Source organism: Vombatus ursinus, unplaced genomic scaffold, assembly GCF_900497805.2.
Source record: "Vombatus ursinus unplaced genomic scaffold, bare-nosed wombat genome assembly UNPS02014804.1, whole genome shotgun sequence".
Classification (NCBI taxonomy): Eukaryota; Metazoa; Chordata; class Mammalia; order Diprotodontia; family Vombatidae; genus Vombatus; species Vombatus ursinus.
The window spans coordinates 3,003,629-3,026,787 of NW_020954582.1; the positions used below are offsets into that span (position 1 = coordinate 3,003,629).

The 23,159-nt window shown below is 42.6% G+C and overlaps 1 protein-coding gene across 4 annotated transcripts in view; it reads left to right on the forward strand.

Moving 5' to 3' along the window:
• The window catches only part of SLC44A5 (solute carrier family 44 member 5), a 408,380-nt gene that overhangs the window by 299,559 nt on the left and 85,662 nt on the right, over positions 1–23,159 (forward strand). For all 4 annotated transcript variants that reach the window (XM_027874052.1, XM_027874054.1, XM_027874053.1 and 1 more), the window contains exons 6-9: positions 6,209–6,337; positions 7,912–7,972; positions 9,339–9,462; positions 11,561–11,644. In XM_027874052.1, the coding sequence (XP_027729853.1) occupies positions 6,209–6,337; positions 7,912–7,972; positions 9,339–9,462; positions 11,561–11,644 (398 nt within the window). The remainder of the gene's footprint in view (positions 1–6,208; positions 6,338–7,911; positions 7,973–9,338; positions 9,463–11,560; positions 11,645–23,159) is intronic.

Consider the following 23,159-nt stretch of genomic DNA (forward strand, 5'->3'; position numbering starts at 1 on the left):
CACACTGCACTTGAAGAACCAGTAGTGTAGAGAATCGGTCAACTGGCTTGAAGGTAGTAAGATCTGAATTAAGACACAACCTTAGACACACTTCCTGGCTCTGTGACCCCGGCACCCTTTATGCCTCAGTTCCCTCATCTGTGAAATGGGGGAGTTGGATTTGAAGGCCCCTTGGGTCCTTGGCAGCTCTAAATCTCTGACCTGAGTTCAAGTTCTGGTTCTAATACTGACTGTGTGATATGAGCCAGACGGCTGTGGGTATGGAACATGGTACAGACTGTCAAACTTAGGTGAGAGGTTGGTGCAAGAAATAGGGAGGGAAAGGAGGTGCCTTTGGAAATGAAGTTGATGTAAAAAGGAAGGCTATTGATGAAAATTAAACATTTAAAAAAGTATCGTTTTCACCCATTGGACAAAAGAAGAAACAGAACTGAGACAGGTGTGAGATGGGCCTGGGGGCCCCCAGTTGGAGCTTAGACTGCAGCGCCAACCTGACTAGGACCGCCAAATTAAGCTAGCAACAGGAACACCAAATCACTATTCTTGAGATAATGCTGATTCGCTTTTCTAAGGGATTCCATCTTGAATTTCCTAAGCCAGGCAGGCATCTTGGGGAAGCCACTGGTGGAAGTGTTGAGCTTTCATTTACAAATGTGAACAGTCTGGGAAACTCACTCGTCCTGTCCAGGCCTCAGTTTCCTCATCTGTCAGATGAATGGGTTGGACTGGAGAGCCGCGAAGGCCCCCCTTTCCAGCTTTGCTGGCTGAGCCCATTAAGCAGAGGATGATGGTGGCTGGTGAATGGAGTGCTTCACATGCATTATCTCATTTGAATTTGGATGGGGGCACGGGGAGGGAGCCAAGGACCTAATGCAATGAGCATCTTTTCCTGCAGAGAGAAGGCCACTAATTAGCCAGAATTCTTTTCCAAGTGGCCTCCCCTTTCTTGCTGCCATTAATGCACAGCCGTAGTCGCAGAGGAAAGCAGGTACGCTTCCTCCGCGGAGCTCGCTTCAGTGCTCACGTGGTCCAGACCCCGGGAGGACGGGCAGCAATCCACTCAAAGACCCGACCTCCGACTGACCTTCATTTTTGGCTAATTGCACAGCGATGGCTGGCTAATCAACATCCTATTGGAAATGAACAAATTGGTCTGATGGAGGGAGGCAGAGTGGTGGGGGCTGTATTGTTGTTTTTTTTTTTTTTAACAGCTCATTAGAGCTGGCGTTGGATGTGATACAATTCCTGTGTTGAACATAAGGCACTTGGCATGTTAATCGTCTGTATGTGTGCGGCGGAGGTGGGGGGAGGCAGCAAGCATTGATTAGATCACTATGCTCCAGGCACTATACAGATATTCTATCATTTAATGTGTATGTGTATGGGCACGGCACAGTGGACAGTGCTAGGCTTGGAATCAGGAAGACTCGGTCTGCAAGCAGGGCGCTAACACCCCGTAGCTGGATTGCCTGAGCAAACGGCCCATCCAGAGCGAGAGCTGGAAGGGGCCTCAGGGGTCATCCTGGTACACCCACGCATGAACCCCACTGCAACGTGAATGAATGAATGAATGGCTGGGTGAATGACGCAGAGATTAAGCTTTCATTGTGGGCTAAACTCCAGCCACACCAGCGCACCCAGAAAAGTGGGCCAGTCCCTGTTCCGGAAGCTCCTGCTCTGGCTGGGGAAACACCTGGGGAAGGTCTCAGGGCCAGTCAGAGGGAAAGATCCCCTGGTCCTTAGGGGGTAGTGGCAGAATGCATAGGCAATAAACATTTATCAAGCACCTACTATGTGTCAGGCACTGTGCTAAGCACGGACCGTTCCACGGAAACACTCAGGTGTCTTTCAGAACAGCTGCCTTCTGTCTAAACGTGCATCCCCCATAATATCCTTGTGACTTGGGGGTGTTTACTCGAATGGAGGACTGTGCATTTCTTGCTATTGATTTCCATGTCAGATTCAGCCCAGTGCTCCGGCCTGAAGAGATTCTCGTGGGTCCTGTCTCTGGAATCCACTGTGGTCGCGTTCACTCCGAGTTTGGTGTCATTTGCAGAGTTTATGGGGGGACAATCTGCGACTCTACCCAGCTCAGCCACGTCGTCATCCTCTGGACGCCATCGCGAATCTGCTGCAGACTTTCTGCACGATGCCCCAGACACTGCTCTGGCCTTGGCTTCACATGAGGGGGGGAGTAGCCTCTGCCTTTGCAGCCCCTCCCTGTGGGCTGCTGCTTTCTGCCAGAGCAGCCGCTCCAGGAGGACGCCCCGGCCGGCCGCGTCTTCATTCCTGTGCAGACGCACTCCCGTCTTTCCTGCCAGGTTTCCTCTACGATCCTCCGAGACGGGTACCTTGATGCCCCCCACCTGCTTCCTGGCTTTCTTGTCTTTCAGATCTTGCCTGGCTCCATTAGAATATAAGTTCCTAGAGGGCAGGAATTATCTTTCTGCATGGATTTGTGGAACTCTGAGGGCTCTGGAGGGGCCAGTGTCACTGATCACTCAGCACAGCTCAGGCCTACTCATATCCAATTCCTGCCCGAGTCAAGACGTTACCTTGTAATATCGTTGGTCCTCTTTGAGAACGAAGGATGTTTCCAGGGCTTATCACAGTGTCTGGTCTCTAGTAAGTGCTTAATAAATGCTGCTGTTGATTGATGAAAATGCTGAACAGCACAGGGCCAAGCACAGATCCCTGGAGTACTCCACTGTAGACCTTTGTCTATATTAACATGAAATCCTTAACAGCTATTCTTTGATTCCAGCCATCCAAGCAGTCCTGCTCACTCTGTATTATTGTTCAAACCTTATCTCTGCGTTTCTTCCTCAAGATTAGCATGAGATCCTTTAGGGATATCTTATCAAAATCTTTGCCAAAAAAAAAAAACCCAAGGTAAACAATACCCATGGTACTATCCCTCACAAACTCCATCTCTTTGTTCTCCATTGATTATCAGCCAAAGTGAATTAGGTTTTATAAAGGGTATTTACTAAGTGTGTGTAGCAAAAACAAACCCCCAAAACTTGGGGCACATTGTCCCCTTGCACAGACAGTTTTACCAGATGTCGTGCGCAGCTGAGACATATTCAATCAGTTGCCAAATCTTTTGGATTTTCTTATTGAAATAACTCTCATAAGGCCTCCTTTACTGTTCTCCTTGCTACTACCTAATTTAACAATACACCCACCTGCACAAACTATTGTTTGTGCCTCTTAACAAAGCTTGCTTCCAGCCTCTTCTCATCCCAACCCCTCATTCCCAATACTGCTAGAACCATCTGCTTTATGTGTGTAAATAGTAGTTGGCACTGGGGCAGAGCCAAAGGTGGGAGAGGGGGGGCATGATGACAACAAAGAACAGGATTTGTAGTAGTAAGTCTTAGAGAAAGATGGAATGATAAATTATCATCAGACAAAGGAATTTCAGGTTCTTGATTGTGGAAGCGGAACATATGTGGGTGATAGGAACATCAGTGGTATGACCGCCTGTCTGCGTAGCTAACGGGGAGTGGAGGAATGGGTCATGAGGTTGTGCCACGTGAGGGACTGAAAGATTAGGGAACAATGATATGTATTCTGAAGTCCCCCAGAATAAAGACCGTGAGCCAGCTATCGAACTCTTTAAGAAAGAAGGGACGATGACCTGGGGACCAGCCAATGACAGCCAGAGGTTCTGGACTGGGTGACGGATGCCTAGGGTCGGCCTCCAAAGAGGAAAGGTTGCTAAGTAATTGAAGCCGAGGGAGATGGATCTGGGCGTGTCCACAGAAGGTACTCAACAATCTTTGGTGTCTCCACGTCGTCCACCAAGTAAGGTCCAACATCCTTGGCCTGACGTTCCAGGCCTTTAACAATGGACTTACTGTTACCTCCTGTTTCCAGTGTGTACTCCTCCTACTCTCTTCATCTACTCAACCCCCTCCTTTTACAGAAGAGAATACAGGCCCAGAAAGATGAAATGACTTGTCTCTGGCCACATGGAGAGTAAATCTGGGAGTTGGCTTTGACTCCAGGTCCGGGGTGGTTGTCCCTGGCCCATGCCGACTTCTAATGGAGCATGGAAGAGGAAAGGTTGGGTTTGTGACTTTCTCATGGCTTCATGGTTAGTTCTGGGAGGGCCCGGAAACCAGTGCCTCTGCTGGCCGGGGAATCAGACAACATATTACCCCTCTATTTGAAGGCCTGGCGTCCCAGATAGTGTCCCAGAGAACCTTGGGGTGAATATTCATGCTGCAAGTAAAGAGTCCCAAGACAAAATGGTGATGCAGCAGCTGTAGCAAAAATATGAAATGTTGACATTTTAATGTATCAAAATGCTTCTCATGTGTGTTAATTCCCCCACCCCAGGAGTAGAATAGGCCTGAGTTCCTCGACTTTGCTACAGAATTTCCTTCTCTTTTCTTTATCAGAAAGGTATTCTGTGCCCCAGGAGCCCCTAGAGACCCACATTTATAGGATCTCATCATATGTTTCAAGCCCCAAAATGTTTCCTGGCCAAATTAGTTTGGCAAATGCTGTTTTAAGTTAATCCATTTTTGCTTATTCTGGCATATAAAGTCAAAAGAACAGCATTCGCTTTCCCTGGCCCTCATTATATGCCGATCTCCTGAGCATGTTTTGCCCTGGGTATCTCTCTGCAGAGTTTTGGATTGGCTCTAGGTGACCCTGGGTCCTGGCCTCCTGCCTCACCTGGGCATTAGCACAGCAATCTGGTTTGGTGATGATTGTGCCTTCAAGCAAGTGGGATCTCCACTCCCATCCAGCGACATTGGGAAAGGATTCTTAACAAAGGTTGATTGCTGCAAATGGCCCTAATTGTGTTAGTTTCTTGGGGTGATAAAAAACTTCATTATGGTTTGCACGTGTTGTTGAGAAAGAGCTGGTCTCGTAATGGTGGATGACATAGATGATCAATGTTCCAGGCATTTTTAAATTTGCCATTTTATTCCTTTCAGGGATATGAGGCAAACCTTTGACTCTGAATATGCCTAGCTGGCTGGGGCAAGAGATTGATCTTCAATCTCAGTCGTGTTCTCTGATTCTGAGCTTCATGATGCGGCCGCTGTGATCAGGAATCCCTCCTGGCATCACATCCCCCATGTGCTACGTCATCCAGAATGTTGGCAAGAGAGACTGGGCTTAAGATCTTGGGCATGGGACGGGAAAGTGCGTTAGAGGCCATCTGAGCCAAGCCAGGTTTGCTTGGGACGCTCGTGAGCTGCGCGACCTTGGGCAAATCACTAACCATTTCTCAGCCTCCATCTCCTCATCTGTAAAATGGAGCTAGTGATGACTCTGGCACCCACCTCCCAGGGCTGTGCTATGGCTCCAAGGCTTGCTGCATAAGTGTCTGTAATTGGTTTTTGTTGTGGTGGTTATTGCTGCTGTTGCTTCTTCACGTGAGGAAACTGAGACCCAGAGGCGTGAAGGTTTTTAGTCAAGGTCAGAAGTGGCCAAATCGAGATTTGAACCCAGGACTCCTCACTACAAAGCCATCACTTTTTCCACTTGTCTTCCCAGGCTCTTCAGAGACCCTGTAATCCAATCCCATCCAATGCCAATGAGGAAGCTGAAGCGACTGGCCCAAGTCAAAAGAGTCCGAGGCAGGATTTGAACCCAGGCCCTCTTACCCCAAATCTAGCCTTCTCCCTTCCATTTCTTCTCATCTGGTTATAGATGTGGTGTTGGAAGGGACCTCAGAGGTGCTGTCCTCCGTTCTTGTCATTTTCCAAATGAGGATGGAGTAGCTTGGCCAAGTTCCCACGGGCAGCATCGTGGCTGCCATCGGCACCTGGATCTGCTAATTCTAGAATCCTCCTTCTGCCTTATGTAGGCAGCATATAACCCCCCGGGAGCTGGAGAACCTGGGCTTGAATCCTAAGTGTGTTTGTCACTTATTGGTTGTGTGACTTTGCACAAAATACCAGACCTCAGTTTCCCCAGCTGTAAAAACAGAGCGTTGGATTCGATGATCCCCGAGGTGGTTCTGGCTCTAAAGCCCTGGGCTCTGTGCCCTCCAAGATTGCTTTCAGCTTTTGATCCTGCAAGACTGGTTCAAGCACTGCTGGTGGAAAATCGGCTTTCTCATGTGGCTGTAAATGGGACAGCCTGCTGTTTTCCTTGAGACGCTCCTGGATTTGCAGTCCCAATGAGAGGACTTGTTGTTCCCTCTTCCGCTGATAGCTGTGTTTTTCTTTCCTTTATCTAGTTCTGTGTCTCCGTGTGCCCGGACAGATTTTTAACCTTCATAGACGTGCAAAAAAAACATCGAGTTGATAGAAGCTCCTGGGAATACTATCGTCAGTACTGCAAGCCTGGCTTTAATGACCCTTTAAAGGTAAGGAAGGGGATTTAACTTCTGAGTGAGCTCTTCCCGGTAACATGAGCATGGCGTCTTTGCTTCTGTCAAGGGCAAAGTCTTCATGTTCGTTGCTGTTCAGCCATTTCAGTCATGTCCAACCGCTTCTGACCCCACTTGGGGTTTTCTTGGCAAGGATACTGGAGTGGTTTACCATTTCCTTCTCCAGTTCACTTTATAGATGAGGAAACTGAGGCCAACAGGGTGAAGCAACCTGCCCGGGGTTACACAGCTAGTAAGTGTCTGAGGCCGGATTTGAACTTGGGAAGATGAGTCTTCCCGACTCCAGCCCAGGCCCTCTGTGCGCTATGGCGCCACCTAGCTGCCCGAAATCTTCGTAACTCAACCAATTCCCCAGACATTGCAGAGATGACTGAGAATGCAATTGGATCAAAGATATGGCCAGCTCCCTGTGATTATGGCAGGTTTGGGTACAGTGGATGGTTGCTCCATCTGGAGCAGTGGCTGCTTTTGATTTTTCTGGCTCTGTAAATAGCCGTGTTGACATTTGCCTTAGCTCGCATTTCAAGAAGCAATTTGAAGAATATTCGTAGCAGTTTTGTGATAGTGAAAAACTGGGAACAAAGTGAGTGCTTATTGGTTGGGGAATGACTGAACAAATTATGGCCTATGGATGTGGTAGAATGTTAGTGTACTGCAAGAAGCAGTGACTTACATGAGAGAAACACAAAAAGACACACTGAAGAATGGAAGAGAACCAAGGAGATCCTGTATCCAAACTGACTACAGTCATCTGTATGAAAAGAGTGTGGAAAGGAAGCTAGGTATTTTATCAGTCTGGTCCCTGGAAAGGAATGTGGAAATGAATTTCCTTCTTTTCTTGGAGAAGTGGGGGTTATACTTGAAAGTGCGTAAATAAATGGATGAATGAAAAAAAAAAAAATAAAACAAGCATTTCCAGAACACGAAACTGCAAATCTACTACATACAACTTGCTTTCCCTTTTAAATATATAATGAAGTTGTCATGTGACTTTTTTTCCCCTTCCCTTCTCCCCCACCCTAGAGATGGCTACCATCAGACACAAATATGTGTGTGTATGTAAAACCATACTATATATACTTCTACTTATCAGTTGTTTTTTTCCTATGGACGCAGATAGTATCTTCCTTCATACATCCGTTGTAGTTAATTTGGGTATTTATAATAGTCAAAATGATTTAATCATTCAAAGTTGTTCTTAAAACAGTATTGCTGTTACTGTATACAGCCCTCTGTTGGTTCTGCTCATTTCACTCTTCGTTATTTCGTGCAAGTCTGTCTATATTTTTCTGTGATCACTGAGCTCATCACTTCTTATAGCCCAGTAATATTCCATCATGGTCATAGACCACAACTTGTTCATCCATCCCTACAACTTGTATGTACTATTAAAGGAAGTAACTTAGATAGTGAGTCTACTGTGATGTTTGTTTTTTAAATAGGAACAGATTTAAAAATTTTATTGGCAAAGTATTTTGTTTCTACATTAAGAATAAAAGTAACTTGTACCCTGTCCACTGAATACTGCGTATTCCTTCTCCTACTTTCAGCCCGTATCAGAAGTTTTTCGGAATGAAGATTGCCCATCATTTATTTTACCCAGCAGATCTTGTGAGTGATTGGTATTTTATCTGAAATTCAGACTTTGTGATTTAGCCACAGTCTCTATACAAACAAAGCATATTTAAAAAGTGAAAAATTCATGCCAGTTATTTGATGTCACTTGGTACATGCATATCAGAACAAATGATGGCTTCAAAATCTACTTTTTAAAAAACTGAATTCAGTGCACTCAATTTATAGATAAGGTAACAAGGTGCAGAGAGGTTGATTCACTTGACCAGATCACAGTACCAGAACAGGAATCCAAACCCAAATCAAGTGTATCATTGGAAAAGCCATCCATGTTGAATGAGGCCCCTGTAGATGAGTCCCACGTAGGCATGGGAGTAAGCATAGAGGAGCCGAAATCAGAATCTCTAGCGGAAGGATCCACACAAATCAGCTCACAGATCCACTGTGGTACCATTTCTGAGGGATGGATTGGTCAGGAAGGACATAACAAAGACCTATGAATTTTTCTTTATTACTGTTGATCAATTTTTGTAAAGCCCAATTGATAACCTTCTAATTTGTAAGGATGAGTTCATTTGTGGCACTTTTCAGCAAAGACCAATGAAGATTAATGCTTTGGATCTGATATTTCTCACCTTCTTATAGAAATGGAGGGGGAAGCAATGGTTTTGTCCATTTATTAGGAATCTAAAGGTCACAGAATCACAGCCTCTGAGTTAGAAGAGATGTCTGAGGGTATGTTTTTCTTCCAGTACCTGGCCAAGGGGACGGTTCAACTAGTCCCAGCACTGGCAAGATCAGATTCTGATAAAACTCTTCTCAGTGTCACTTACATCTGTTTTTGTGGCTTCAGCATTTCCAGTCTAAATCCATAAAAAGGAAAGAGAGTTGGGGGGCAGACACTTGATTAAGACATCAAAAAGACCACCCCAGTTGCTTTAGTTACCCAAATGTGTACTTGGCTCCAATTTCATTGTGAAGCTTTAATTTTCAAGGGTTGATTGAATGAGCATCTAATTTTTTCCCTAAGAGAAAAAATGTATTTCCCCTTCATAAGATCCATCCTCATATGATTATTAAAGTATTTTTATGATGGGCAATGAATATTATTTCCATTTTTCTTCCTGTGTCGTGCCTTGTGTTCAAGATGAGCCACTGAAGAGTCTAATTGCAAAATACCCAGCAGATTGCAGGCCTGCTTTCTCTGTCAGCTTTAGGACCATCAGGCAATCTTCCTTTTATCAAATAATAGGCAGCTAACTGTCTACATGGGGTAATTTCTACACCATCTGGCAAGAAGTGAATGACAAACCTCAGAAGGTTTCAATATGGGAGGTGCATCTTAAGGGATCTTTGGGGGGGCAGAGTAGTGACTACTATAATTTTCATTTATTTTGAACAGTTCTCAAGAGATGTTTCCCAGACTTAAGTACTATCAATGGCATTTTGGCCCTAAAAAACAGGACAACGTTCATTGATGGAACTGGATCTACAAGAAATATCGCCGATCTCCAGAAAGGTGTTAAGTATGTTTGTTTATCATCTCAGTTTCTCTTTGGATGGGACCCTTAGATCAGATCCCCAGATTGGGACTGGGGCTTCTTGGAAGATAAAGGTGGGGAGAGGTTAAAGAATTTGTTATTCTTCCCCTGTAACCTCAGTGTCAACCAGAATTGAGTAATGGGTACAGGCTCACCAAATCTATACGTAAAGGGAGAAGGAAAGTTGATCCAGGAATAATGAAAATTACCCAAATGTTTGTGAAATTGAGAAATGACTCATATAGAAGAAATATCAATGATAACATGGCAGAACCTATGGAAAGATTTCTATTGCTTCTGTCATCATTCATCCTTTTAGGGTTTTGTTTGTGATCAAATTCTATGGTCTCAATGGTGTTGAGAATGCTGATGTGGAAACATCTTCCACTGATGGAGGTAGACAACTTATCTGTGCTTTCTAGTCTCGGAGACTTGTCTGGGGGCAATGAGTATATAGTTGTTGTCAGAGGCGAACCTGGGTGACCCTGACTCCAAGGCTGGTCCTCTATTCAGTCTAGTAGGCTACTTCTCTCCAAAAATAATCTCATGAATAGACTTACAATCTTCATTCCCAGATTATTTTTAGTGACTATAGCAACTAATCCAAAATGTGTGTAGAGAGAGAGAGACAGACAGACAGACACACACACACACACACACAGATAGACAGAGAGAGAGAGACAGAGATAGACAGAGAGACAGACCGAGACAGACAGACAGAGATAGACAGAGAGAGAGAGATAGACAGAGAGACAGAGACAGACAGACAGACACAGACAGAGATAGAAAGAGAGAGAGAGAGAGAGAGAGAGAGAGAGAAAGCAAGTGCACTGGAATGACCATTGAAGTGATATCTCTATACGGATGTATGCTTTTCTAGTGCTCTGGGCTGTGCATGGCACTGTGTTAGCTGTTGTTATTGGGTATGCTATTTTATGTGCATACACATGGCCAGGGTGTCTAGTTTCATGGCCCAGGGTTGCTGAATTTAAATGCAGAATTGAAAGATTTTTCCAATACTTTTAGAGACATTTCTGTTTGTCTCCTTGAAAGTTGGCAGGAATTAAATTAGAAGAGAGGCATTGTAGCAAAGTGGGCAGTGCTGGGATTTGGAGCCAAAGGCCCTAGTTTCCAATGTTGGCCCAGCCATTTGCTGTCCAAGTGACCCTGAATGCCTCCTTTGGTCTCTTTGGGGCCTTAATCTACTGATCTGTAAAATGAGAAGTTTGGGTTCAAGAGCCTTTAAGGATGCCACCCCCTCCCTGGCCCAGGTCTAAACCTTGATCCTAGGAAGAGAGCAAAGTCTATTTATTATAGTTTTGTGAAAACAGGTTAGAAAAAAAATAAACACACAGATATCTGGAAGTTCTAATGTGAACACCAGACACACTGTATTCAAAATTTCCTGGTTCTCTGTACTTAAAAATGTTAATAAAAATGCCATTAGAGAAGGAAATCAGGCATATACTTTAGGTTTGACTTAAATGGGGAAATCAGGGTGGTTGTGGGGCCCAAAAGTGATCCTAACTCCAAAGTCCATTGGTGTAGGATACTCTCCTTAGGGGTGGGATGCTGGTCTCCCCCTGTAAGTAAAGCGTCCCATGCCAATGGGCTTGAGGACTGGGGTTACACATATCCAGCTGACTGTGTCACTGCAGGTGTATTGCTGTCCAAGCATTACCGTAGGAGTCACCCCCAAACGGATGGTACTGGGGATGACTTAAGGCTAGTGCTGACTTTGACTGCCTGGATTCAGTGAGTTACAAGCAGATCTCACCTGAATTCCTTTCCTGCAGGGCCCTTTCTGTCTCCCAGAACACGGTGTGCACTATTACAATTGCATTTTCCTGACGTTCTTGGGAGGGACGCTGTATTTCAGGACGCTTCCAATGTCGGCAGGGTTACCCAGAAGGTGACACGGCATGTATTTCTGTGCTAGCAACAAACATCGCCAAGAGAAAGTCTTTCAAAGCAAGCACTAAAAAAGCAGCCTGTCAAATGTGTTCATTGTGTTAGCAGTATTTCTTTTCAAGACAAGCCAGAAAGCTGATTTTCAAAAATCTTCTCTCTTCTTTTAATTCAGTGGCATCAGTCGAATCCTTACTATGAGAACAATCGGCTTGAAGGTTTTTGAAGATTTTGTAAACTCTTGGCATTGGATTCTCATGTAAGTGACTCCGTGTTCAGCTCCCTTGCCGACTCCATCCTCTGGGTGATCAATGACTTCGAATTTCTGTCTGTGTCTTCCCAAAGTGGCGCACTGCCCACTGCTCTCATTTTTATGGATGCTTTCCCAATGACATGAACAGTACTCAAAGTTCAGGTCCTGGGCACACACATGGGTAAGATACTTAGAAATATGGGCAGGCTTGGCATATGGTTGCAGGAATTTCTTATACCAGTATTTTATGGGTCTACAGTGTTGTTAGTGGGATGATTTATTTAGGTCACAACTCCTCTGTGATTTAGTAAATGGTCTTAAAGAATTTTTCTGGTCAAAAAATGTGAGCATCTCGGGGCTAAAAACAATTTAATTAAATAAACATTAATTTCAATGACTGCTTGTAACAAGGCACTGTGCTAGGTGCTGGGGGTACAAAGACAAATTGGAAACAGTGTCTGCCCTCAGAGTGCTTCCCTTCTACAACAGAGAGATTGATGCTAACACTGACCTGTATGATCTTTGACAAATTATTTAACTTTCTCGGGCCCCTGTTTCCCTATTTGTGAAATAAAGATCTTGAAGTAGATGGCCTCTGAGGTCATGTTCTTCCAGCTCTAGGCCTATGAACATTTATGCAGATGTGCAAATACAATCTAAGTAGGGAAACAAGAGAGAGCTACCAAGTAGAGGAGTCAGGAAGGACTTTCTCTAGGAGAGCCGGTGGAAATCCCAGAGCTATCCACCCTCCGCCATCCCCCGTGGACTGATGTTCCTTGTCTAGACTCAGGGCCTTGGGCTGTTGGCCTGCACATGGTCTGTCATGTGACTGAAACGAGGTTTTTTTGTTGAGCCCTTTCGTCCGTCATTGAACACTAAGATTAGGAAAACTCAACCAGAGCTTAGCTTGGTACCTGGCACATAGTAGGCTCCTAACAAATGTTTATTGATGAATTGAATGGGAGACATTATCAAAGCCAACTGGTATAGCTTTGTGGTCGTTCATGAAGATTTGCCAACTGAGAGACCCTGCCTTACCCAATAGCAGGCTGAGCTGTGCATTGGGGACCACCAAACGTCTTGCTCCCTTGGCCGGGTTCTTCTCCTTCAGCAGAAGGATCCATGCTGCTAGCAACAGTCTTGGGCCTTCTCTCCTCCCTAGTAGAGTTCCTTTTTAAGGCAGCTCTGAGGTAAATAGAATAATACAGCCTGCCTGCCCCAGAAAATGATGGCTAATAAAAATACAAAAGGAGAGAGGGCAGAAGTGCTCCGGTGAATCCCAGGTCTCTGTGGTAGGTCCTAGCACGAGCAGGAAGAATACTGCCCCCATGCTGGGGGGGGGGGGGGGAGAAGTCAAATTAGACTCATTCACCACAGCCCCTGTGTCAGGTTGAAGGCAGTCTTGTTTGAATAGTTCAAGAAAACTCCCACAACATGCTACCAGATGCGTGTGGGAAGGCAGGGGTTGTAAAATCCAGATACACAAGAGGACATCGCAGAGAAACGAAGCTATTCGGGCCCAAGGTTTGTTCTTTCATTGTAGCCATATTCCTCAAATCAGGGCTCCAACATCATCTCTCAGCATGGACCACTTGCTAGAGAGCTGGTTCCATAAAGAGAAGGTGATGAGTGCCATCTGCTGGCAAGCGGCAGCAATAAAGGAGAGCTTCATGAAGCTGAGGGCACTTTGATGGTGCCAGGAACTTGGGCAGGCGAAGGACTTGGAGAAGCTTCTACCAACTTCTGGGAATCGAGGGGAGCTGCAGAAAAAATGAGGGCAGCATGGAGCTTGAACCAGTGACTCTGAAATGAGAGCTGTGAGGGCTGTAGAGCAAAGCACCTTAGCTCCTCCTCACATGTTGAACCCCTACCTAGGGGTTGCAGGCATTGTAAGTCATGGTGGATGTACAGAGTTCTGGGAGAGTGCAGTCCATTGTGTGTGTATGTGGGAGGTCATGACTCTCATTAGAGTTGGAAATAAATCCTTTCCATGTTCTTTGACTTGCAAAGAAAACTGTTGTATGGTTTGAGCTTTGTGAACCTGAGTGATGCTCACTTTTGGGGAAGGAGCAGATACTGATGTACGTTCTCTGTGAGTGGAAGGACCCACACAGAAGAGTGAGAGATTAGAAAAGAAGTTCCAACCCTTCCTATGAAGAAGGCACCTCTAATATAAGAGTTACAACTGGGAATTGACAGGACTTATCCAGAAACACATAAGCTGCTAACTAATTGACTCATTGGATTGGAGATGCAACTTCTAGTGCTGTTTTCAGGGATGCTCCATTTTAAGAATTTCTGGTGCACTCTGGTCATATTTGGCTCTTTTCTTTTAGAAGGACAAGAGAGATTTCAATCAAACAATGAAAGAGAAGTTATTAGACACCCGGAAGATTCGAGGCAATTGGGATGCAAAACACAAAACAAAATGAAACCATTCCTTGGGGATGGGGGTGGGGAACAGCACATGCACATTGAAATAAATCCAAAAAGAGACTGAGGCAGTTTGTAGGAACAAGAAAAAGCAATTGAGCCAAGCTCCTCATTATCCCTTCTCCACAATGATCTAGAAAATGCACTAGGAGAAAATGATTGGGAAAGCTGAGCAAAAGCCACAGTAAACCATTTTTCCAGCCCAAAGTGGCCAAGGGAGACACAGAGGTCTACCGATACTAAAGACAGGGTCTGGCCAGGAATGTATCCAAGGCATGAAGCATCCCAGCACCCAGAGGCTGAAAGAGAATTGAGACAGAGCACTAGGGCAGAAGAACACCCCAGGGACCCCACATTAGTGCTGGCTGCAGTAATGGGCACCATCTAGAAGCTCTGTTGTTCACTCTCCATCTTGTCACAGATACAGGGACAAGAGGAGTGGTTGCAAGCACAGACTCTAGCTGTGAACTGAACCAGGAACAGGTTTTGAAAACCTAGCTGTGTGGTTTGGATCCCAGGAGCAGAGCAGTGACGTAATTCTAGCCTTTAGCCCATTGTGTCCACCTGTAGTGGAATAACCAGGGAAGAGCCCCAGACCAAAGGGGAGCTGAAAATTCAATCATTCTGATGCTGCATAGCCTCCCAGTGGTCTACTAGCCAGCAGCAGTCTGTGGAAACTCCCAAAGAAGGGAAAGGTAATGGACTCAAACCTGGATCATGAACTTACAGAGATTGGAAAGGAGGGCAGTGAACAGACCTCTCTTGGATCACATCACTTTAGGAACACTGAAAACTTTTGGACTCCTAGACTGAACTGCAAAATCAACAGAAGGACACAAAATGACAGAAGTTCAACCAGCCATCCTTCACTAGAAGTGATCAAAGTTGAGAACTGGACTGAAGAATTAACAAACAAAAAAGAATTCCACCATAAAGAGCTACTATAGTGACAGGGAACCCCAAGCACAAAGAAGAAGAGAATGACTTAAAAACATCTGCAAACAAAGGATCAAAGAAAAAAAATGGAGCTTGGACACAAGTCCAACAAGAATTTCTATTTTTTATTTATTTTTTATTTTTTACATAACATTTGTTTTTTATTTTTAGTTTTCAACATTTACTTCCACAAGATTTTGAGCTCCAAATTTTCACCCCATCTCACCCCTCCCCCCACCACAAGATGGCATGTATTCTGAATACCCCTTCCCCTAGTCTGCCTTCCCTTTTATCTCTCCCCCCCTTCTCTTATCCCCTTCCCCTTCAATTTTCCTGTAGGGCAGGATGGATTTCTGTACCCCTTTTCCTGTATTTCTTATTTCCCAGTTGCATGTGAAAACATTTTTTTTTAAACATGTGTTTTTAAAACTTTGGGTTCCAAATTTTCTCCCTTCCTCCCTCCCCACCCACCCTCATTGAAAAGGCAAACAAATCAATATAGGCTATACATGTGCAGTTATGCTAAACACTTCCATAGTAGACAAGCTATGAAAAACTAACTCTATTTCCCTTAATCCTATCCTGACCCCCCACTTATTCTATTCTTTCTTTTGACCCTGTCTCTCCTCAGAAGTATTTGCTTCTGATTACCCCCTTTCCCAATCTGCCCTCCTCTCTATCATCCCCCTACTCTCTTGTTCCCTTCCTCCCCCCCATTTTCCAATAGGGTAAGACAGATTTCCATACCCAATTGAGTGTGTATGTTATTCCATCCTTAAGTCAACTCCTATGAGCATAAGAGTCACTCATTCCCTCTCACCTTCCCCTGTTTCCCCTCCACTGTAAGAACTTTTTCTTTTCTGTTTTTTTTGTGAGATACTTTACCCCATTCTACCTTTCCCTTTCTCCTTCTCCTAGTATAATCCTCTCTCACCCCTTAATTTTATTCTCCAGGTATGACCCCTTCATCTTCAACTCACCCTGTGCCCTCTATCTATCTATCTATCTATCTATCTATCTATCTATCTATCTATCTATCTATCTATCTATCTACATACATATAATTTTTTCCCTCCAACTAGCCTAATATTGACAAAGGTCTCATGAGTTACAAATATCATTTTTCCATGCAGGAATGTAAACAGTTCAACCTTAATAAGTCTCTTATGATTTCTCTTTCCTGTTTACCTCTTCATGTTCTGCTTGAGTCTTGTATTGGAAAGTCAGATTTTCTATTCAGCTCTGGTCTTTTCATCAAGAATGCTTGAAAGTCCTCTATTTCAATGAATGACCATTTTTTCCCCTGAAGAATTATACTCAGTTTTGCTGGGTAGGTGATTCTTGGTTGTAATCCTATCTCCTTTGCCCTCTGTAATATTATATTCCATGCCCTCTGGTCCCTTAATGTAGAAGCTGCTAAATCTTGTGTTATCCTGATTGTGTTTCCACAGTACTTGAATTGTTTCTTTCTGGCTGCTTGTAATATTTTCTCCTTGACCTGGGAACTCTGGAATTTGGCTACAATATTCTTAGGAGTTTTCCTTTGGGGATCTTTTTCAGGAGGAGATTGGTGGATTCTTTCAATTTCTATTTTGTCCCCTGATTCTAAAATATCAGGGCAGTTTTCCAGATAATTTCTTGAAAGATATTGTCTAGGCTCTTTTTTTGATCATGGCTTTCAGATAGTCCAATAATTTTTAAATTCTCTCTCCTGGATCTATTTTCCAGGTCAGTTGTTTTTCCAGTGAGATATTTCACATTGTTTTCTAATTTTTCATTCTTTTGGATTTGTTTTACAGTGTCTTGATTTCTCATAAAGTCACTGGCTTTCAATTGCTCTATTCTAATTTTTCAGAAAGTATTTTCTTCAGTAATCTTTTGGACTTCCTTTTCCATTTGTCCAATTTTGCTCTTTAGGGCATTCTTCTCTTCATTGGCTTTTTGGACCTCTTTTGCCATTTGGGTTAGGCTATTTTTTAAGGTGTTATTTTCTTTAGTGTTTTTTTGGGTCTCCTTTAGCACACTGTTAACTTGCTTTTCCTGATTTTCTTGCATCACTCTCATTTCTCTTCCCAGTTTTTCCTTTACTTCTCTTACTTGCTTCTCAAAATCCTTTTTGAGCTCTTCCAAGGCCTGGGACTGATTCATATTTTTCTTGGAAGTTTTGGATGTAGGAGCTTTGACTTTGTTTTCTTTTTCTGATTGTATGTTTTGATCTTCTTTGTCACCAAAGTAAGATAATATAGTCTGATTATTTTTGTGCTGCTTGCTCATGATCCCGGCCAATTATTTGAGTTTTAAACTCTTTGTTAAGGTAAGAGTCTGTTTTCAATGTGGAGAATGTACTGTCCCAAGCTTCGGGGGTTTGTACAGCTGTTTTCAGAGGTACTTCTAGGGCCCTGAAAAGTGTCAGTTCTTCCAAGGTGCTGTGATAAGGGGCGAGGTATTTCCTCTCCACCTCCGCAACAAGCTCCACCGCCAGCATTCATCCTCACCCCAGGACCGCCCCTCAGAACTGTGACCCAGATCCAAGCATGGGCAAAGCAAGAGATTCCTGCCTCAGCACTGCCAAAGAGATGCTTGCAATCCCCCTCTGATCAGCCACTCGATGCCCCCTCAGTCTGTGGGCCAGAAGCTCAGGAGGCAGTCGCGGCCCACACTTGGGACTTGCGGCTAAGACCTAGCTTCTTCTCTCACTGCAGTCACAGACTTTTCTCACTGACCTTTTAAGTTATCTTTGGTGTTCATGGGTCGAGAAGTCTGGAAACCACCACAGCTACCTGTGATTCAGTCCTCTGAGGGCTGCTCCAGGGTCGCTGCGGCCTGCGCACCCACGCCAAACTGCGCTTCTCTCCCAGCCCGGCACGATATACCTTTCCAATCAGCCATCCAGGTTGTCTTGGGCTGGAAATTTGTTTTACTCTTTTTTTGTGGGTTCTGCTGCTTTAGAATTTGTTAAGAGCCATTTTTATAGGTATTTGGGGGGGGGTTGGGGGAGAGCTCTAGCAAGTCACTGCTTTCCCTCCGCCATCTTGGCTCCACCCCCCCAACAAGAATTTCTAGAAGACAATGCAAGAGTTTTAAAAAGAGCTAGAAATTATTTTAAAAACCAAAGACCGGTAGAGAAACAAATGGGACAAAAAGCAAGAGTTAGGAAAGAATGATATGAGAAGAGAGTCAACAGCTTGGAAAAAGAGGTACAAAACTTTACTGACGAAAATAATTCCTCAAAAATTGGAATTGGCTCAATGGAAACTAGTGACACCATGAGACATCAAGAAATAATGAAATCAAAAACCTAAAAAATAGAAGAAAATGAGAAATATCTCATAGGAAAGAAAAAAAATCACTGAACTACCTAAAAGCTATGAGCAAAAAAGAACCTAGACATCATACTTCAGAAAATCATAAAAGTAGAAGTTGAAATAATCCACTGGTCACCTATGGAAAGAAATCCCAAAATGAAAACTCCCTGGAACCAAATGTAGCCAAAATCAAAAGTTTCTAGGTGAAGGAAAAAATATAGCAAGCAGTTGGAAAGGAGGAATTCAAGTACTGGGGAGCCACAGTCAGGACCATACAAGATTTAGTAGCCACCACATTAAGAAGCAGAGAGCTTGGGGATACAATATGCTAGAAGGCAAAATATCTAGGCTTACAACTAAGAATAACCTACCTGACAAAGCAATGTACAGGGGAAAACTGGAGTTTTAATGAAATAAAAGACTTCTAAGCATTCCTGAAGAAAAGACCAAAGTTGAGTAGAAAATTTGACAATACAAACACAGGAGTCAGAAGTCATAAAAAGGTAAACATAAGGGAGACATCACAAAAGACTAAAAAAGGTACAACTGTTTGCATACATGTATGAGTAGTTGATATACATAAGCCCTCAGAACTTTATCATTACCAGGAGTCTCAGAGGAAGTCTAATTAAACAAAAATGAAAATAAAAAATATGTTTGGATTATCTTGACAAAAATGGGAAGAATGAAGAATAGAAATGCACTAGGAGAGGAGGGAAAGGAGAGGAAGAATGAGAAAATTATTTCACATAATTGGGATGTTCAAGAAGGAGTTCATAAAGTGCTAAGGAGTGGGCAAAACATGAACCTCACTCTCATCTGAATTGGTTAAAAGAAGGAAAGAATACACATATAGTTGGTTAAAGGGGGTGGGCAGATGGGGGGGAAGGGAGTAAGCACTTACATAGTGCCTACTACATGCCAGGTACTGTGCTAAGAACTTTACAAATATTATTTCATTTAATACTCACAACAACCCTGTGAGGTAAGTGCTGTTATTATCCCCATTTTACAGCTGAGGAAATTGAGGCAAACAAATGTTAAGTAATTTGTCTAGGGTCACACAACTAGTAAGTGTCTAAGGCCAGATTTGAGATCTGATCTTCCTGACCCCAGACCCACACACTACCTACTGTAAAACTTGGCTGCCTTTTCAGAAGATACAGACATAGGAGACAAAAGGGTTCAGGGGAAAGGGATGAGGAATAAAAAGAAGAGATTAAAAGAGGCAATAATTGGTAGTAAAACAGACTCTTAAAAAGGAGGAAGGGAAAAAAAGAGAAGGAGAACTGTAGGAGAATGGGATGGAGAAAAATATATAGCAATAATAACGGTGAATATAAATGAGATTAACTCACTCATAAAACAGAAGAAGATAGCAAAATAGACAAGAAACCAGAATCCAACATGTTGTTTACAAGATACACACTTGAAACAAAAAGATACACACAATAAAGGACTAGGGCAGAAACTTATGTTTCTGCTGAAGCAAAAAAGATAGGGGTAGCAACCTTGATCTCAGAGAAAGCAAAAGCAGAAATAGACCTAATTAAAGGAGATAAATCAAGAAACTATATTTCACTAAAAGATATGCTAGACAATGAATTAATATCGATACTATATAACAAATTTGGATAACATTGAAATTCTTAAAGCAAAATTGAATGTTATACAAGAAAATAGATGATGAAAATATGGTTGGCAGGAGGGCACCTTAATTTATCCTTCTCAAATCTAGATAAATTTAACCCAGAAAATGAACTTAAAAGGAGCTGAATAGATTTATAGAAAAGTTAGATATGTTAGACCTCTGGAGAGTATTGAAAGGGAAGAGAAAAGAATATACCTATTTCTCAGCTGCATAAGACAGCTTCACAAAACTTGACCATGGATTAGGGCATAAAAACCTCACAAAAAATGTAGAAGAGGAGAAATATTAAATTAATTTTTTATTGATCAAAATGCAATAAAAATCAAATTTGTTTAAGGCCTTTGAAGCATAGATTAAAAACTTATAGGAAACTAACTTAATCCTAAAGAATGAGTGGGTTGAAGAACAAATTATATAAAAAGTCAATTTTATTTAAAATTTTTATAACAATGAGATAACATACCAAATTTTGTGGGATACAATCAAAACAGTACTTAGAGGAAAATTTATTTCTTTAAACTCTTGTATCAATAAAGGAGAGAAAGATCAGATCAAATTGGATATGCAATTACAAAAAAAACCCCTAAAATTAAACAAATTAAAAACTCTCAATCAAACACTAAAATAGAGATCAGAAAAATTAAAGGAAAGATTAAGAAAATTTAATGGAAAAAAACATTAAACTAATGAATAAAACTAAGCTTTTAAAAAAGTAAATAAAATAAACCTAAATTAACTAATTTGATTTGGAAAAAAATTTTAAAAAGGTAAAAACCCAATTACCAGTAATAAAAATGAAAAAGATGAATTCACAATGAATGAAGAAGAAATAAAATCAATTATTAGGAATGATTCCACTCAATGATGTGCCAATAAAAATGAACGTCTAAATGAAATGGATGAATATTTATAAAAATATAAATTATTCAAAGTAACAAATCAAGAAAAAGAATGCTTAAATAACCCTATCTTAGAAAAAAAAAGAAATTGACCAAACCACAAATGAATTCCCAAAGAGAAAAAAAAATCCAGGACCGGATGGATTTACAAGCAAATTTTACCAAACATGTAAAAAAATAATAATCCCAATACCATATAAACTGTTTGGAAAAAGAAACAGGTAAAACTCAAGCATTCCTGATGAAAAGATGAATAGAAAATTTGACTTTCAAATACAAGACTTGAGAAAGCACAGAAAGGTAAATATGAAAAAGAAATCATAAAGTGTAAAATGTTTGCATTCCTATATGGGATGATAATTCTAAGTCCTAAGAACTTTATCATTATGAGAGCAGTTAGAAGAAGTATACTTAAACAGAGGGCGTGCATGGGTGTGAGATGACTATGATGGGATAATTTCAAAAAATAAAATTAAGGGATCAGAAAGAAGGATGCACTGGGAGGAGGGGGAAGGAGGAGGAAGAGTAGGGAAGATTATCTCCCATGGCTGCTTGGTTGTTGTCCTTTGTACTCTTAAGAGGACCAAAGTGGCATCACTATGTTGGGGTGAAGGTACAGAATGACCGACTATGGCTGGCCAGATCAATACAAGCTTGGAATGCTCTGCCACAAATAGTCCGTGTAAACATTTGGAGTGGAGATGGCTCTAAATTTGCTCGTCTCATATTTCTTTTGAGCTAATTCTGTTTTGCTCAGAGCACAGTGCCCTCTTTGATGTGGGTATGCCATCCTGAGCAGTCTTGTACTAGTGGCTCCCATGCCTCACAATCATTTCCATAGTTCTTCAGAGAGACCTTGAGAGTGTCCTTGTATGGCTTCCTCTTACCTTTGTGGGAGTTCTCTGTAAAACTGTCATTTAGGCATGTATGCATTTGGTATTCAAACAACCTGGCCAGCCCATCAGAGTTGAGCTCTCCGCAGTAGATTTTGATACTTGGACATCAGTGTCTGGTACCTTATCCTGCCAGGTGATCTTTGGAATCTTCCTAAGATAATTCAAAGGGAAGCGATTCCATTCCCTGGCATGGCATTGATACACTGTCCAGGTTTCACAGGCATACAGCAATGAAGTCAGCCCAGTGGCTCTGTAGGCCTTCAGTTTGGTAGTACATCTAATACCTCTTCTCTCCCACACTTTGCTTTGGAGCCTCCCAAACACTGAGCTAGCTCTGGCAATGCATGCCTCCACCTCATCATCTTGTGGACATCTCTGGAAAATATTACCAAGGTAAGTGAATTTATCCACAGCAATAAAATTTCTCCATTTGCTATAACCAATAGCTCTACATATGGATGGTGTGGTGCTGGCTGGTAGAGAACCTGTTTTCTTTGTGCTTATTGTCAGGCCAAAATTAGCGCAAGTGTCAGACAATCAGTCCATATCCTGTTGCATCTTAGCCTCGGGGCTCCATTGAGTACACAATCATCTGTGAACAAAAAAAAACCCATGCACCAACTCTCCCTCTACTTTAGCCTTGGCTTGTAGCCTTTTCAGGTTAAATAATTTACTGTCTATCCTTGATGCCATTTTCATTCTTGTTGAAGGCTTCTGACAACATTGCTGAAAACATCATACTGAAAAGCATGAGAGCACGCAGTCCTGCTCACTCCTTTGGTGACTGGGAAAGCACAAGAGCATCATCCATTATCCAGAACCTGGGCAAGCATGCTGTCATGAAACTGATGTACAATTCTGATGAACTTCTCAGGCAATTAAATTTTGTCATGATCTTCCTCAAGCCCTCACAACTGACAGTATCAAAGGCCTCGGTCAGATCTACAAATGGTGTGGACAGACCTCTGTTCTGCTCCTGGCATCTCTGCTGGAGTTGTTGGGCAGCAAACACTATATTGACTATTTCTCAGCCTTTTCTGAAGCTCTACAGGCTCTCAGATAGATGACCATCCTTCAGCCTAGTAAGGAGGACTCTGGTAGGCATCTTGCTCATGGTGGCTAAGAGACACTTCCCTGTAATTGTCATAGATCAAATTATTTCCTTTTCTTTTATGGAGATGGACAGTGGAGGCATCCTTGAAGTCCTGGGGGAATAACCTCCTCTTGCCATATAACCCAGAAGATTTTGGTCAGCTTTTGTACGAGCAGGATCCTTTGCCTTGTAAATCTCTCCAGGAATAGAACTAGCACCAGGTGCTTTGCCACATGAGAAGAGTCTAATTGTATTAAAAAAATTCTTCAGCTAGAAGTTCGGCTAGAGAGAGATTGACTTTAACCTGA